The sequence below is a fragment of the Armigeres subalbatus genome, chromosome 3 (genome assembly GCF_024139115.2).
Source record: "Armigeres subalbatus isolate Guangzhou_Male chromosome 3, GZ_Asu_2, whole genome shotgun sequence".
NCBI classification, from domain to species: domain Eukaryota; kingdom Metazoa; phylum Arthropoda; class Insecta; order Diptera; family Culicidae; genus Armigeres; species Armigeres subalbatus.
The window spans coordinates 59,393,199-59,411,460 of NC_085141.1; the positions used below are offsets into that span (position 1 = coordinate 59,393,199).

An 18,262-nucleotide genomic window follows, 5' to 3' on the forward strand; every position below is an offset into this window, starting at 1 on the left:
GAAATACTTTTACGGAAATGAAAATTTAATCGCCATCTAAAGTGATGCCCGACGACATAGGCATACGTCTGATGTTACCTGGGTGGGATACTATTGATTAGCGGATTTGTAATTTTGAAATATTACTATAAGAGAATTTTTTTTACTATTGGGGCAGCACTTTTCAATCAAGTCCCCAACGTTTATTAGGTACTCGATATCCCAAATTGCTACTTGTTTTGTTTGGCACTGGGCTAGTATTCTTCGGTTTTAAGCAATATACGAAAAATCAAATCATTTAGGTAATAAGGGTTGGGGCTGGGGCAGAAATAGGGAATGTTGTCTAAAAAAATCCGTCTCCCTGTATGGGAAATGAACGCACGCATAACACAACTCCACCACCAGGACACGGTTAAGCGAAAACGTTTTTCACCGCTTCGCCCCTGACCGATCAAGAAGACAGTGGGACATGGAATGAGTAAACAAACTTCTGCCGCACCAAGGAATGTGAAAGTTTAAATAGAACTTGGATAATCGAATTGTAGTTTTCATTTTGCTCCGTATACCAAGCTACTTGCATTTATTGGGGCTTCGCAGGAGCTGCATATTTCCAGAACTAAAAGCAGACGAAACGAAGGAAATGTGTGTGTGTGTGCGTGTTTCATTTTTCTTTGTCGGTTAAATTTTAGCTTCTTTATGGGTTTCGAAGGTGGTAAGTAGAGGAAACTTTGTGTGATGTTACTCCGTTTGCTGGTGAAACTTAAGTCATATGTCAGGAAAGTACTTAAAAACTATGTCTGCAATTCGTTTCCTGCACGACAATGGATGGTGTGCGAGTGTGAGAGCAGGTACGTGGTGAATTTCCGGTGACATTTCCTGATCCACTTTCCGGTTTCCGAGGCCTTTGCTTTCCGGGTTGGATAGTAATTTGCGGCGATGTTGTTATAAACTATTTCAACATTTTGGAAAATTGTGGCAACATTCTTGGATATTCCGAGGAAACACAGAGTGAAAGCATAACTTTGCATTTGTGGTCACAAACTTGGTCGGGGGGCTAGTGTTAAGTTATGTTTGAAATCCGCCCAAATGAATAAAATACATCCCAAAATCTAAGAACATTTGTTTGATAGACTAACTCATTCCTAGAATAACATTTTGGCGAAGATTTTTTCAAAATTTGTTCACAGGGTTCGACATACGTACATCGTACATACTCAAACTTAAATGCTAATTCGCCAATTGAAAACTGATTTACTAATATGCAAGTTATACAAATGATAAACATTATTAAGTAAATGAAATACAACAAGCATCGAGCGGATTGTTCTGCCCATATTGCGCTCGGCGTGCTGAACGTCTCAACAATTCACTGTTTGGAACTGTGTATCGTCAATTCGGGAGCGTTAAAACGAAGCCTCACCAAAAGTCTGGGACAGTCGATAATACCTTCAAGCATGTCAAAAATGAAGAGCCTTTGGACTTGGAGCAAGGTTCTTTCTTTCAAAGTATGAATATTATTAAGTGCACAACGATGTTGATAGGATGGTAGCTGTTGTTTACTCCAAGGCTCCGTTTCATTTCATGAAACTTGAACTTCGATGAATACGAATGAAAGTTTTGCTCTTTAAACATTCATTATTTTTAAATTGTCACTTCAGCCATCAAGTACGGAAACAATTTCGGAAATGAAATCATCCTAACAAAATTTCGGCAAATTTTACATTATAAACCAATTCATAAAATTGCTCAATACCTTATGTTGTATTGCAACACCGTAATAATAGGTACACATACTTAAATTATAAAACTTCCAAAAACCCAGCAATTAAGCAGAACAAAACATGGTAGCTCTTCATGTAACGTAATACAAGGTACCTATATTGTTTGACTTCATCAACATTTTTTCCAATGCATGCAGACCACACCTTTGAACCTTAATTATCTGTTTATTCTAGTGGGAGTGATGAATTCGACGATTCAAACGGAAGGACTACCGTCGCCGTCCAATAACTATCTGCAACGATTCAGTTCGACTTCAACACGGTCGGTGCTGGGACGGGTTTGTGCAATGGCCGGTGGGGAAGCTTTGGAAAGCATTCGGCAAGCAGTACATCCCTGTGAAGTAGTGTGCAAGTGCTTGGGATTGATTCCACTATTTATGGAGAAGAATTTGCCAGCATGGAAGCACTGGGCCAACAGCGCACATCTTCTTTTAACAGCGTTGTTCATCATTCGAGCGATTTGGCATTGCATGCCAATTGAATTGGATAACGATCCGGAGTCAATGGTCATGAAACATAGCGGAGTGATAATGATTGTTTCATATTACATTCAACCAATTGGTGGTACAGTCACCAGTCGGATGTTTAGTGCACAGATTTGGAAAATTTTCAAAAAGTTTGATGTGATGGATAGTAAGGTAGAAATGTTGTTGATAAAATCTCTTACGTTAAACCTGATTTTCTTATTAGTTCAAGATGCTAAATTGTCCGTCACAACACCGAAAAGAAAACCGTTTCGTTCTCATATCAACCACATGTGCCATCGTCGGATCTTTCTATTCTTTGATGCTGTACACAGTATATCCATTGGAAGTAGATGTTGAATACGTATTCGAGTTGATATACTTTACGTGGCACTACTCTTTATCCTGTGTTTATGCCTCATCAATATCGTATGTTCTTCTCGAGCGATGGAAACTTATGAATACGACAATCAGGTGATTTGAATGCTGTTTAGTTTCAAACTCATCTTCAACTGCTTCTATTTTAGTAATAAATTCCCGCCGTGCAAATTAGTCAGAGAAGTCGCAACTGCATCCAAAATCAATGAAGATCAGCAACTTAAAAGCTTGGAAAACATCCGATTCATCGTAGACGAACTTAATGAAACGATAGATTTGGTGAATAGTTTCTTTTCTACGCAGGTAAGGAAGGTTGGAGAATCTTCAATTCTTCATATTAATCGAAATCAGTAATTCAAAATGGTTTGATGTAACGTCGGAAAGGAATATGAAAACTGGCTTGATTACCATAAAAAATCAACTATCCAATCGTGAAACTTACATTCCATGAACTACAAATTAAGGAGCTGAAGAGAATTAGAGTTTTGGCACTTCCTCAGCAAGCGTGCTGAGAATTTTCACCTACCCCGGGCAATTCGAATGCCAAAGGGGATTAGGCTCTATGTATCTCATTCGCTGGTTAACTTAACATCCTATAATAAACGTTTGAACCGGATGTATTACTTGTTGTGGTTCAGGAATCTTCTTACGATGCTGCAAGTTCCAAGAACCACTGTCTTTTGGACACTATGGAGAGATAGTTCCAGCTCTCCTAAGGATCTCAGAAGAGATTTCGGGACGAGATAACAACCGGAATTATACGCACGTCCTCCAGATGCCACATCTGCTTCAACTCCTCCGCCAAGTCGTGGTACTTCGTTATCTTGTTGGAGAATGTTGTTTGGACATTATGGTCTAGCGGTACAGCAATGTCGATGAGGGTTACCCGCTTTATCCTTTTGTCGTAGACCACAATATCGGGCCGATTGGCACGAATGTGGACGTCCGTTATGATCTCGCGATCCCAGTACAGCTTCACGGAACTATTTTCCAGAACCGGGACAGGCACATACTTGGGCTCATATTTGTATGTAGTAGGCGAAGGACTGGTTAACCAAGTTGTGCTTTAAGGTCACTCCTGACGAAATCCAAGATTAAAAGTGCTCGCGTTTTCAGGGGCACACCACTCGATACGGAAGCAACGCACAACTGTCATTTTTATTATTTCAAGCATGCTGCGACGCAGCAAAGCTATATCAACAAAAATGACAGTTGTGCGCCGCCTCTGAATCGAGTGGTGTGCCCCCGAAAACGCGAGCACTTTTAACCTTGGATTCCGTCAGGAGTGACCTTAAAGCAAGCTGTTGGTGCACAATCTTGGCTACTTCGTTATGACGACCGAGATAGGCTGAATCAGCTAAGGCTGAACACCCGGACACGATATGATCGATCGTCTCTCCTACTGAATTGCACTTCCTGCAGCGGTACTCTACGTTCTCGTGCAATATAAAGTGCCGATAGTTCTACTTGTCGCAATTACCCGGTCCTGGATGACTACCATGAATCCTTCTATTTCTGAGAAGAGTTCACCCCGCACCAGGCACGTATTTGACGCCACTTTGTCAATATATTCCAGCTCCAGTTGATGCGGATGCATCCCATACAACTCTTTCTGCTTCCACGATACGATCATCTTCGTTAATAGTTTTGATGTCGCAGTTTAGCTGCCAGATGCAGAGCACTGAATCCGTGGTCAACTTCACACACAGCGTGATAGATTTCATGGCGATTCTTGTTTTCCACGAAGAATCTTCGCAACTGCTGATTCTGGGAAACACATAGTGTCTGTATATCGCTGACGTCTCTTCCTGCTACTGTACGTGGTAGGGTGACTTTCACAATGGACGATTATGGATGGCGCATGCGATGCTCTGTGAACGCCACTCGTACTGCTCGTTCTAACGCCTCCAAGTCAGTCTTGGTCCACTTCACCACCCCGGAACTGTACGTCAACAAGGGCACGGCAAACGTGTTTATCGCTTTCACTTTGATGCCGGTCGATAAGAAGCTCTTCAAAATACCGTTGACACGATGCAAGTACTTCTCCTGCAGCTGCTTCTTGATCATCGTGTGGCGAATTCCCTTCAGTTGCAGGAAACCTAGGAAGTTGTACGTTTCGCCTTCAACCATGTTTAGAATCTCTTCCTGTTCGTTGACGCGGAAACTGTCGGCATCCACCTGGTGACTCCGGCGTAGATGTATGGATCGACATTTATCGATTTCAAACTCCATCCGGATGGCGTTACTGAATACCGTTACAAGATGCTGAAATTGGTGCAGCTTCTCCACAGATTCCGAAAACAGCTTCAAGTCGTTCATAAAGAAGGTACACACTTAAATCATTTCACAGATTTCGGTGAATTTTGCTTCAATTCACCGAAATCTCAACAGCAGATTTGTTCGGTGATTATTTCACCGATTTTCTGCGGTATTTTCCTTTGTTCAACTGTCAAAACCACCAAAAAATCTGTAAAATTTTTACCGAACAGTTCTGCTGTTGAGATTTCGGTGAAATTTCTCAGAAATCTGCGATTTATTTTAAGTGTGTATGGTTAATGTTTGTACTCCTTTCCCCAATCTTCAAATGATAGCCATAGTTGTGTTGGTTGAGTGCTCTGCTAAGGAGGTTCATGGCAAGGCAAACCATAGAGGACTAAAAGACGAACTTGCCGTAACCCTCTGCGCGTTCCAAAGGGACTCGACAATTCCCCTGAAACTCGAACTACTCACATCACCCGATCCATCGTTGCCTTGATTATCGTGTCAGTTTATCCGGAAATCCGTGTTTGTGTTGGCTGGCATAGCTGGTCCCGATCGATTGTATCATAAGCGGCTTTGAAGTGATGATGTTTGAGCACTTTGTACTCGTGGCATATCTGCAATACCTGACGTACGGAAAACACCTGGTTCGCCCATAAATCCCGCCTGGTACTGACCAACGAACTCTCTTGCAATTGGTGTTAGTCGGCGGCATTAAATTTGGGAGAGTACCTTGAAGGCGGCGTTCAGCAAAGTTGTTAATACAATCCAGCTCATCGCCCTTTATGTAGATGGCACGCACGACATCCAATCCTGCGGCAGAACCTCATCCTCCTAAACCTTGGTCATTACCCAGTGCAGCGCTCTAATCATTGCCTCCACCGTATTTAAACAGCTCTCTGGTATTTGGTCAACCTCAAGGGCTTTGTAGTTTTTCTGCCGGCCTGAATCCTCAAGGATTTCAAGATCGGATTACAAGAACTGACAATCAAACCCATTACTACAGGATTACCTTCTGATGACCACTATAAGAGTAAGATATGTCCAAATGGCCCTCTCTAGATTACCACTATAAACCTCTTATAAGAGTATATAAAAATCCGTTTCAAGCCGCCCGCAAAAAAAAAGGAATTTGGCTGCGGCAGCTGTCAAAAATGTTGCTTTGAAAAAAGAGAAACAAAATCTTGCAAACAAATAATAACAAAGTATTGTACTTCCAGTTGAAAACCGAAGTGAGCTCTCGCGACAATCGAGTTTTCTCCCGTTTCCTTTTGTCGCAACTACGTCGCGACTAGTGCGCATCATGGCGCATGGCGGTGGCATAGATGCGCACTAGTCGCGATGCAGTTGCGACATCAGGAAATAAGGAAAAACTCAATCGTCGCGAGAGCTCACTTCGGTTTTCAACTGGAAGCACAATAAAGTGTTGATGAAAATCATGATGAGGATGACTACAAAATAATATTTTTTCAAGTTTTTTTCTCCAATGTACTTTCATGGAAATGAGGTGGGCGCTCGATTTCATGGTGAAAGCTAGTGCAAAAATAAGATTAAGCGCTACGCGCTCGCAAAATAATATAGTTTTGGGCAAAGAATTTAAAATCATTATAACATCAGTAACGTAAATCTTCACTTAATTAATTGATATTACACCCAAATATGTTTGTTTTTTATATCTTTTACCAAAAACGTGTCTTTTGCGGCGAAAACACCGTCTAATCATAAATTCCAGTGATAAATTTCACTGACTTGAATATGGTTCTCCATTTCCAATATGGCCATCATAGATTTCGATCAGAAAAATGTTGCTCTTATTAAACACCGTTATAAACCCTTTGCAATGTAAATATTCTTATTGGGGTTATTCACTTGACCACATTACGACCCAAATTAATGGCTTTGAGAGTTCAGTGCGTGATCTCTCATGTTTCGGACAGCAGAACGATCGAGTGGTCGGACGAAATATTGTGTTCTGCATTGCGCGGCCGGTAATAAAATTAATCAGTTCAGTGCGTGATCTCTCATGTTTCGGACAGCAGAACGATCGAGTGGTCGGACGAAATATTGTGTTCTGCATTGCGCGGCCGGTAATAAAATTAATCAGTTCAGTGCGTGATCTCTCATGTTTCGGACAGCAGAACGATCGAGTGGTCGGATGAAATATTGTGTTCTGCATTGCGCGGCCGGTAATAAAATTAATCAGTACAGTGCGTGTTCTCTCTTGTTTCGGACAGCAGAACGATCGCTCGGTCGGATGAAATATTGTGTTCTGCATTGCGCGGCCGGTAATAAAATTAATCAGTTCAGTGCGTGATCTCTCATGTTTCGGACAGCAGAACGATCGCGCGGTCGGCCGAATTATTGTGTTCTGCATTGCGCGGCCGGTAATAAAATTAATCAGTTCAGTGCGTGATCTCTCATGTTTCGGACAGCAGAACGATCGAGTGGTCGGACGAAATATTGTGTTCTGCATTGCGCGGCCGGTAATAAAATTAATCAGTTCAGTGCGTGATCTCTCATGTTTCGGACAGCAGAACGATCGCGCGGTCGGCCGAATTATTGTGTTCTGCATTGCGCGGCCGGTAATAAAATTAATCAGTTCAGTGCGTGATCTCTCATGTTTCGGACAGCAGAACGATCGCGTGGTCGTATGAAATATTGTGTTCTGCATTGCGCGGCCGGTAATAAAATTAATCAGTACAGTGCGTGTTCTCTCTTGTTTCGGACAGCAGAACGATCGCGCGGTCGGCCGAATTATTGTGTTCTGCATTGCGCGGCCGGTAATAAAATTAATCAGTTCAGTGCGTGATCTCTCATGTTTCGGACAGCAGAACGATCGCGCGGTCGGCCGAATTATTGTGTTCTGCATTGCGCGACCGGTAATAAAATTAATCAGTTCAGTGCGTGATCTATCTTGCTTCGGACAGCAGAACGATCGCGCGGTCGGACGAAATATTGTGTTCTGCATTGCGCGGCCGGTAATAAAATTAATCAGTACAGTGCGTGATCTCTCTTGTTTCGAAGCGGGCTTGGTAGTCATATGGCTACTGCTTCTGCCTCATACGCAGGAGGTCATGGGTTCAATCCCAGGTCCGTTCCATTCTCCTACTTTGTATCTTTCTCTTTATTTTCTCATGTTCTAGCAATCGCTAGAACTGAAAATGGACTTCCATACCGTTTCCATTACTATTCCTATACCTTCAACTTGAGTATTCTAACAGTAATCTGCTAGAATTGGAAATGAACTTATGAAGCTCGTTTCCTACATCCAATTAGAATTTCCATCAGTTACCTTCTCCTATCTATCACATTGGCAGCTCGTTAACCAAGACGGACCTCTGCCTCTTCAACCTAACCCAGAAATTCCAACAAATTCCGCATGAACTCGTGGCAAGTGCAGAGGTATATTCGGCTTGCAGTGGGCGAGTGATTGCATCATCATTTCCTCCCCCTTCCCTACATTGACTTGCATTCTGACGTGGCAGGCGCCAGTATGACCTTACAAATGAGATCACCAGTACTTGTACATTGAAGATGTGTGCTAGTCCCAAGCAAACATCTGTTGGTTCCCTGTGCAAGAACAGCTGATCTGGTCATAATGGAGTAGCAACTACGAGCAGTCAATCAAGCTCAAGCTCAAGCTCAAGCTGACCACATTACGACCCAAATTAATGGCTTTGATCAAGCTTTGAAAATTGGACTTATTATGCTCTTCGTAACAACCGTAGAGCTGCTTACAAGACCAGTCGGCATTTGCCGTTTGAAGCTTTTCGAGCAGATTTATTAGAGGTTTATTGATAGCAATAAGATCGCCAATAAATCTGAGCAACTAGCCATGGTGACTGCTGTCATAAATCCGCTATAAGAATTAAATAAATCTAACAAGCATGGAAATTGTTACTTGGATAGTGCAGTGGTTGCGGTGCTTCCAAGGCGGATCAAATATCTCTCCCGCCATCTTCAAGAAAAGGTGTGTCTACCGTCTTGGAGCCGCCCAATACTTATCCACAGCGAACGACTTCGCCGCGTGTTGTACAACGTCGAGAGTTTTGAGCTCAGGCATACTGCAACGAGGTAGTAGTCGGATTCAATATTCGCTCTGTGGTAGGTGGTGACGTTCGTGATATCGGAGAAGGATTTACTGCCGACTAGAACGTGGTCGATTTGGTTTTCTGTTTCTTGATCAGGTGATCTTCGTGTGGCCTTGTGGATATTCTCGAGGGAGAAGAAATTGCTTCGTACTACCATTCTGCGGGAGGCTGTCATTCGATACGATATGCAGACTTTCCGGTCCGAATACCGGTCCATACATTTGATGAAGAAGGAGCTGACGAAAGACTCACCTACGTTTTCTTCCAACTGAGCTGGGCCCCTATATGTTAAAACTGATGTAGCAACACCAGCTAAAAGCTTCTTACTGCTACTGTCTTTCGCCTAGTTGTCTTGCATGATCCTGGCTTAAGCTTTAAAATAAATTATTGCTGGGCACATATGACCCATTTGTCCTGATTAATAATAAATCTATATTCCAGATGTTATGTTGCGTAGGCATCACTTTTGTTATCGGAGTGGGTTGCTCTTTCTACTTGTTCCGGGCCTTCATCTACCGCAATGATCAGCTCTTCATGGGAGCCATAAACTTCATCTGGTATATGTATTATCTATCATTTGTACTACTTTTCATCGTCACTGCCAGTAAAATATCTGACGAGGTAAATAATTCATATGACTTCATATCTTGTGATATATTCATTCAGTAATATTATGTTCGCCATTTTCTACAGAGTCAACGCACCGGAATAATCGTCCACAAGGCCATAAACTTCTGCCACACATCTAGAACCGTAGTCAATGAAGTGAGTAATCCACATCCTGCGTGGTGCATGGACTGAGTAGATTTTGAAAACAAAGTAAACATAGTAGGGGAAGAGGCCCCAAAACGCCCCCCCGATGCAAAACGCCTTTTGTGGTTTCCCTCATATTTACCGTCATTAAGATGTCCGTAACAAAACTAGATCTAAAATTATGTAGGATAGGCGAAGAAAGTTTCAGAATAGTGCATGGGAAGGTCGGAAAAACCGAAAATTTCCACATTTTGAAGAAACATCTAACATTTTGGCGAGGCAAAACGCCCTAGTGGCAATAACCTACAAAGTACTTGCGTCTCCACGGACTATCCATACTAGAATGCTGATTCGCCGACGCGTGGTGCTTTGTTCCCTAGGAGCTGCCAGCTAAAAGGCGTTTTGCCTCATGAGTTTTCCGGCAACAGAATATCACCACTTTTTTGGAATGTGAATATTATCAATATGATTGAGATTTTTTGACAATTTTTGAATTACATCAACTAGCTTTCTTGTTTAACTGATGCATAATGTAAAAATACCCATGAATAGCGTAACAAATAAGACAATAAAGCAGTGTTTGCTTAGCTAGGGCATATTGCCCCCCCTTCCCCTACGTTTTCGTATTTAAATGAAATTAAAATGTATTTTCCTCACTTACAATGTTTCATTTAAATTTACCATATTGCTTTCATCCACAGCTAATGATTTTTTCTCAGCAACTACTACATTACAAACCAATAATAACGTGCGGGTTGTTTGCCTACAATGGATCACTTCTATACACGGTCTGTGAAATCACGTTTATATAATACTTACAGCATATTATTAATTATGACATTTCTGGTTGTTTTTCTTTGTAGATGCTCGGAGCCACCGCCACCTATCTTATTATCATGATACAATTTGATGTCTCTTTTCCTAGCTTGGCGATTGTAAACTCAACCGAGCCTCAGCAGCTGTAATTTCTTTGAGAAGATATCTCCATCATCCAAGCCTGCTTAATTTACCTGAAACAATGGAAACATATTATACTTTTTTAATCAAATTTATTCTACTTAAACTACATTCTACATATCTCGAAATCTCTCCCTATGTCGATATTTCTATTGGTCCCTTTAAGGTCACTCCTGACGGAATCCAAGTTTTAAAGTGCTCGCATTTTCGGGGGCACACCACTCGGTACGGATGCAACGCACAACTGTCATTTTCATTATTTCACGCAAGCTGCGACGCAGCAAAGCAGAATCAACAAAAATGACAGTTGTGCACCGCCTCCGTATCGAGTGGTGTGCCACCGAGAACGCGAGCACTTTGAAACTTGGATTCCGTCAGGAGTGACCTTAATGTATAACATAGATTTAGGCTTTCTACATCTCAATAGCCTCCCTATCTCGATATGTTCGGCTCATATTTTGTTCAGGATTTTCTCTCCCTATGTCGATATGTTCAAATATCTGGGCTACTAGACCCTCTTTGGACAATAACAAACACATCAAAAACAAGAGATGACATTTGTTTCGTTGTCGTTTTTCACAGCAACAAGCTTTTTTCGATCTAGTACCCATTTGTTTTCCTTACATTACTCTATCTCTCCTTATCTCTATGGTCCCTCCCTTCAATATCGAGATGTGGAAAGGCGACTGTCGTCACATTCTCGCGCTTAGGATCGTAGGGGCGTAACTGTTTTAAACGGTTTGTATTCGCCGATGTTTTCTTCTGATCAATGCAGCGAATTTCGGCACTTTGTCGTAGATTTGATTAATTTGGGATATAAAAGATGGTTGAAACTTGCACCTGAAACAACAGTCACCGAGGTTGTTACCTACCTGGATACCTGGTTGGCTACCCTAGCAGCACAATTCAGTCACTTTTGATGCAGCAACTTGATTATGACCAGATTTAGTCATAAATGAGTCACTTTAACTCATTTGTGACATGTGTGCTCCTCGGGTACAACGTCGATACACCTATGCCTGGCGTATTGTAGAGCTCCATAATCGTCGATCTTGGGCGATGTTTCTCCAGTTTGCCCGAACGTTCAGGGTCCCCAGCTCATGATTCATGTGTTTGCGCCACACACCATTTTCTAGTTTCCCTCCGAGTATTGTACGCAGCACTTTTTGCTCGAAAAACTTGAAAGCTCTCCGGTCCGCCTCTTTTAATGTCCATGCTTCATGCCCATAAAGGGCCACCGGTAGAATCAGAGTTTTGTATAGAGCAAATTTCGTTTCCGTCTGCATGTTTCGGGACCTAAGCTGGTTACGTAGTCCGTAAAAGGCCATATTCGCAGCAGCAATACGTCTTTTCACTTCACGGGAAACGTCATTGTCACATGTCACAAGCGTTCCAAGATAAACAAATTCTTCAACAACTTCAAACACATCCCCATCAAGCACTACCTCTGCACCAACACCACTAGGTCTTCCCCTATCACTACCTGCCACCATGTCTTTGTCTTGGTAGAGTTAATGGTTAAGCCAATCCAATCGTCTCCCTCTTCAGTGGGACAAAAGCCTCCACTACCGCTCTGCGATCGATTCCAATAAGGTCGATGTTGTCCACAAAACCTAGGAGCATATGCGACCGTGTGATGATTGTGCCGTTCCTCTGCATGCCAGATCTCATAAAGGCGCCTTCGAGTGCAATATTAAATAATAAATTCGAAAGTGCATCACCCTGCTTCAACCCGTCTAAGGTCACAAACGAGGTTGACAGTTCGTCTGCAATCCGAATACTTGATTTCGAGCCATCCAGCGTTGCACGTATCAGTCTAATCAGTTTCGCCGGAAAACCATGTTCGGACATTATCTGCCACAGCTCATTTCTTTTCACTGAATCGTACGCTGCTTTGAAATCAATGAACAGATGGTGAGTCTGCAAGTTATACTCCCGGAATTTATCAAGAATCATCCGCAGGCTAAACATCTGATCCGTCGTTGATCAGCCCTCACGAAAACCTGCCTGGTATTCGCCGACGAAACAGGATAACTGTTAAACAGGATACGCGATAGGATTTTTTACGCCGAGTTCAAAAGGGTGACCCCTCTGTAATGACACTCTGGCACTCTAGTCTGTGCCCTTTCTTATAGATTGGGCATATGAGGCCATCCAACCAGCTTGCAGGCAGTTCTTCATCCTCCCATATTTTCTGGATAATGTGGTGGATTGATTGATGCAGCTGCTCACTTCCGTGTTCGAGAAGCTCGACCGGGATCTCGTTCTTTCCAGCCGATTAACTGTTTTTCAGCTCGTTTAGAGCCTTCTTATGTTTAGAGACTTCTTAGAGTTGCTGACAAAAACTTTCGGATCTTTGTCATTATTATCTCCGACAAAAACAAAGCTTTGTCGTTGGTTCTCTTTTGTCACTTGCGCATCCAAGAAAAATTGATTCCCTGCTGCCACCATATTCTTGTCTGTCAGCAAATTCCTCTCTAGTTCATTGCACATAGCGGTCACTGGCGCAGTCTTATGCCGCGCGTCATTGACAGTTGCGTACAACCTCCGCATATCGGTTCTATCCATGTTCTTCTGCGCTTCAGCTATCGCACTCTCTTCGTGTTACCTTTTTTTCTGCGGTGGATTCGTTTCTCTTCTGCCCTTGCTATACTGTACCGCTCTCTGTTGGAACGGGTACGAGCCACTAGCATTCGACTCCTAGCAACATTTTTCTCGTCTGTCACTCGCTGGCACTCCTCATTAAACTAACCATTTCGTTGGCGTCACTGTGCAGTGCCCAACACTTCCTGCGCTGTTGTAGTCACAGCTTCGTGGATATGTTCCCACAATCTGTTGACGTCGCCAGATCCGGTGGCATCTATCCGCTCGTCCAGCTTCTGGTGGTACTGTTCATCAACTCCTTCAACTGACAAGCGTTGGATATTGAAACGCATCGTTCTGTTGCTTCGTGAATTCGTGACGTTGGAGAGTCGCGCCCAAATTTTTGCAACTACAAGGTACAGATCCGAGTCGATGTTCGGACCTCTGAAGAACCTTACATCTATAACATCCGAGAAATGTCGTCCGTCGACCAGCACGTGGCCTATCTGTGAGCAAGTGTCTCCACTCGGATGTTGCCAGGTGTGTTTGCGGATATTCTTACGTGCGAAGTAGGTACTGCTTATTGGCATCCCTCTAGCAGCAGCAAAGGTTACAAATTGCAGACCATTATCGTTGGTAGCGGAATGAAGGCTTTCCGTACCAATGACAGGGCGAAATAAACTTTCTCTTTCGATCTGCGCATTTCCATCCCCGATGACAATCTTTACATCGTGTGTTGGTCACTCTCCGTAGGCCTTATCAAGGCTCTCATAGAACTCATCCTTCACGTCATCAGGCTTATCGTTCGTTGGGGCATAGATGCTGATTAGGCTATAGTTGAAGAATTTTCCCTTCATTCTCAACACGCAAATGCAGCCGCTTATCGGCTTCCACCAGATAACACGCTCCATCTGCTTCCCGATCACGATTAAGCCAACTCCTCGTTCTGCTCTGTCACCGCCGCTATAGTAGATTTATTTATTTATCATCAGACTAAGGCCGCAGTGGCATGTGCTGCACATAAAAGACTTCTCCATTCAGCTCGGTTCATGGCTGCACTTCGCCAACCACGCAGTCTGCGGAGGGTCCGCAAGTCGTCCTCCACCTGATCGATCCACCTTGCCCGCTGTGCACCTCGCCTTCTTGTTCCCGTCGGATCGTTGTCGAGAACCATTTTCACCGGATTACTGTCCGACATTCTGGCTACGTGCCCGGCCCACCGCAGTCTTCCGATTTTCGCGGTGTGAACGATGGATGGTTCTCCCAACAGCTGATGCAACTCGTGGTTCATTCGCCTCCTCCACGTACCGTCCGCCATCTGCAACCCACCATAGATGGTACGCAGCACTTTCCTTTCGAAAACTCCCAGTGCGCGTTGGTCCTCCACGAGCATCGTCCAGGTCTCGTGTCCGTAGAGAACTACCGGTCTAATTAGCGTTTTGTAGATAGTCAGTTTGGTACGGCGGCGAACTCTATTCGATCGGAGCGTCTTGCGGAGTCCAAAGTACGTACGATTTCCAGCCACTATGCGTCTCCGAATTTCTCTGCTGGTATCGTTATCGGCGGTCACCAGTGAGCCCAAGTACACGAATTCTTCAACCACCTCGATTTCGTCACCACCGATACAAACTCGTGGTGGGTGGCTCACATTGACCTCTCTTGAGCCTCTTCCTATCATATACTTCGTCTTCGACGTGTTGATGACTAGTCCAATCCGTTTAGCTTCGCTTTTCAGTCTGATGTAGGCTTCCTCCATCCTCTCAAAGTTACGTGCAATGATATCAATGTCGTCGGTGAAACCAAATAACTGGACGGACTTCGTGAAAATCGTACCACTCGTGTCAATCCCTGCCCTTCGTATTACTCCCTCCAAAGCGATGTTGAATAGCAGACACGAAAGACCATCACCTTGCCGTAACCCTCTACGCGTTTCGAAGGGACTCGAGAATGCCCTGAAACTCGAACTACGCACATCACCCGATCCATCGTCGCCTTGATCAACCGTATCAGTTTATCCGGAAATCCGTTTTCGTGCATTAGCTGCCATAGCTGGTCCCGATCGATTGTATCATATGCGGTTTTGAAGTCGATAAATAGATGATGTGTGGGCACGTTGTATTCGTGGCATTTCTGCAATACCTGACGTATGGCGAACACCTGGTCTGTGGTAGAGCGTTCACCCATAAATCCCGCCTGGTACTGCCCCACGAACTCTCTTGCAATTGGTGTTAGTCGACAGCATAAAATTTGGGAGAGTACCTTGTAGGCGGCGTTCAGCAATGTGATTGCGCGGTAGTTGCTACAATCCAGCTTATCGCCCTTTTTGTAGATGGGACACACGACACCTTCCATCCACTCCTGCGACAGAACCTCATCCTCCCAAACCTTGGTAATCACCCAGTGCAGCGCTCTAGCCAGTGCTTCACCACCGTGTTTAAACAGCTCTCCTGGTAGTTGGTCAACTCCAGGGGCTTTGTTGTTTTTCAGCCGGCCGATCTCCTCCTGGATTTCCTGGAGATTCGGAGCCGGAAGTCGCATGTCCTGCGCGCGTGCTCCTAGGTTCATAACCATACCACCACCGTTGTCTGCCATATCGCCATTCAGGTGCTCTTCGTAGTGCTGCCGCCACCTTTGGATCACCTCACGCTCGTTTGTAAGAAGGTTCCTGTTTATGTCCTTACACATATCGGGCTGTGGCACGTGGCCCTTACGTGAACGGTTTAACTTCTCATAGAACTTTCGTGCGTTATTAGCGCGGTACAGTTCCTCCGTCTCTTCACGGTCTCGATCTTCCTGCTGGCGCTTTTTCCTCCGGAAAATCGAGTTTTGTCTGTTCCGCGCCCGTTTGTATCGTGCCTCGTTCGCCCTCGTGCGGTGTTGCAGCAATCTCGCCCATGCTGCATTCTTCTCCTCAACTAACTGCTCACATTCGCCGTCATACCAGTCGTTTCTCTGATCCGGAGCCACCGTTCCTAGTGCAGCGGTTGCGGTGCTTCCAATGGCGGATCGAATATCTCTCCAGCCATCTTCAAGAGATGCTGCGCCTAGCTGCTCTTCCGTTGGGAGTGCCACTTCCAGCTGCTGTGCGTAGTCTTGGGCTAGTCTACCGTCTTGTAGCCGCCCAATGTTAAGCCGGGCTCCACCCCACTACCCCGAATGCCAGTACCCCGAATGCCATTACCCCGAAGGCCACTACCCCGAATGGGACAGTACCCCGAAAGCCATCACCCCGAATGGGACACTACCCCGAAATCCATTACCCCGAAAGGCAATTACCCCGAAAACATTTAGAATCTGTAGTATTCTATTATTATGTTTAACACCAACATATATCGATGAATCGCAACAGTTTTTAACCAACAGTTTTGATTTTTCTTCTAATTAGCTTTAATTGTCATTCCTGTCATTATGGCCTGGAAAAGTACTATTCTACGAAATGGAGTAAGAGATCCTTTTTTCCAACAGAACACGTTTTACCGGTATAAGGTAAACAGAGGAGATGATGCCTTGTTTAAATGAACGAGTTTGCCCGGTATAAGGCAGACAGAGGAGATGATGCCTTCCTTAAATGGACGCGTTTGCCCGGTATAAGGCAGACAGAGGAGATGATGCCTTCTTTAAATATACACGTTTGCCCGGTATGAGGCAGACAGAGGAGATGATGCCTTCTTTAAATGGACGCGTTTGCCCGGTATAAGGCAGAGAGAGGAGATGACGCCTTCTTTAAATGGACGCATTCGCCCGGTATAATACAGACAGAGGAGATGATGCCTTCTTTAAAAGGACGCGTTTGCCCGGTATGAGGCAGACAGAGGAGAGGATGTCTTCTTTAAATGGACGCGTTTGCCCGGTATAAGGCAGACAGAGGAGATGATGCCTTCTTCAAATGGACGGGTTTGCCCGGTTTAAGACAGACAGAGGAGAGGATGCCTTCTTTAAATGGACGGGTTTGCCCGGTTTAAGACAGACAGAGAAGATAATACCTCCTTTTAATGAACGTGCTTATACCTCGATAAGGCACACAGAGGAAATACTGCCTTTTTAAAAGTAACGTCTGATCGATAGAAGGCGAAACGAGATGATGCCTTCTTTAAGTCAACGCAACTTCCCGAAGACAAACAAGATCTCCCTTTCTCTCACTCTCATACACAAACCCCTTACTCACTCACTTCCTCTGTCTCACTAATTATTACTCATTCACCCACTCTCATTCATTCACCCACTCTTACTTACTTAACTACTCTTACTCACTCATCCACTTTTACTCTCAATCATTCGCTCTCTCTTTCTCGCTCACTCTTACTCACTCACTCTTACTCGATTACTCTTACTCGCTCGCTCACTAGCTTTTATTCGCTCACTAACTCTAATTCACTAACTTAATCACTCACTCACTCTTACTCACCCATTCACCCCCTCGTCGATTCTGAGATTTTGACCACGCTTCAACCAGAATCCGTTGCTTTTACTACAGCGATCAAGGAACAACTTCTACCTTGTTGCCCTAGTAGCCATGCTGACGTGGACCGCAGTTGCCTTCAACTCTCTGCAATTAATTGCATATTATTCAGCAACTCGGCCGTACGAAAACCATTTTTTTGTTAAATATCTTGGCTGTGCATATGCACAGCATATGTTTCGAAATGGACAAATTGATATGAAATTTGCGAAAAAGAATCCACGTGTCTTGGAGGGACTCGAACCCTCAACCTCCTACCTCAACTCTCTGCATTGTGCATGAAAACGTGCTGCATAATCTCCCCCTGCCATTCAGGAATCTTGAAGAGTGCCATACGAAGTGGAACGGGATCGTACGGAGTAAGAATACTTAGTTCCATAGTGCATTGAAACAATTTCAGTTCCAATTATTGTTCATTCATATGAATTATAGATAAACTTTTGTTGAGTAACATTTTTTTCATTGAAATAAAGTATAAACTTGAAATAATGACTAATTCGGGGTACTGGCTCATTCGGGGTAGTGTCCCATTAGGGGTAATGGCATTCGGGGTAGTGA

General features: G+C 44.0%; 1 protein-coding gene across 2 annotated transcripts; it reads left to right on the forward strand.

Moving 5' to 3' along the window:
* The first annotated feature begins 2,108 nt into the window (after positions 1-2,108).
* Positions 2,109-10,725, forward strand: LOC134224820 (gustatory receptor for bitter taste 66a-like). Of its 2 annotated transcripts, none has more exons than XM_062704416.1 (7): positions 2,109-2,398; positions 2,451-2,698; positions 2,752-2,905; positions 9,394-9,573; positions 9,646-9,717; positions 10,407-10,493; positions 10,569-10,725. In XM_062704416.1, the coding sequence occupies exons 1-7, from the start codon at positions 2,138-2,140 to the stop codon at positions 10,668-10,670; spliced, it is 1,104 nt and encodes a 367-aa protein (XP_062560400.1). In that variant the 5' UTR covers positions 2,109-2,137; the 3' UTR covers positions 10,671-10,725. The 2 variants fall into 2 exon arrangements, with proteins under 2 accessions (XP_062560400.1, XP_062560401.1); XM_062704417.1 differs by having other exon boundaries at positions 2,282-2,393.
* Positions 10,726-18,262: the final 7,537 nt, after the last annotated feature.

Excerpts from the sequence above, each read along its gene's own strand:
- LOC134224820 (XM_062704416.1), top strand. The coding sequence starts at position 2,138 with ATGGAGAAGAATTTGCCAGCATGGAAGCACTGGGCCAACAGCGCACAT. Across the intron at positions 2,906-9,393 it reads ATAGTTTCTTTTCTACGCAG|ATGTTATGTTGCGTAGGCAT; the intron begins GTAAGGAAGGTT and ends TCTATATTCCAG. Across the intron at positions 9,718-10,406 it reads CTAGAACCGTAGTCAATGAA|CTAATGATTTTTTCTCAGCA; the intron begins GTGAGTAATCCA and ends TTTCATCCACAG.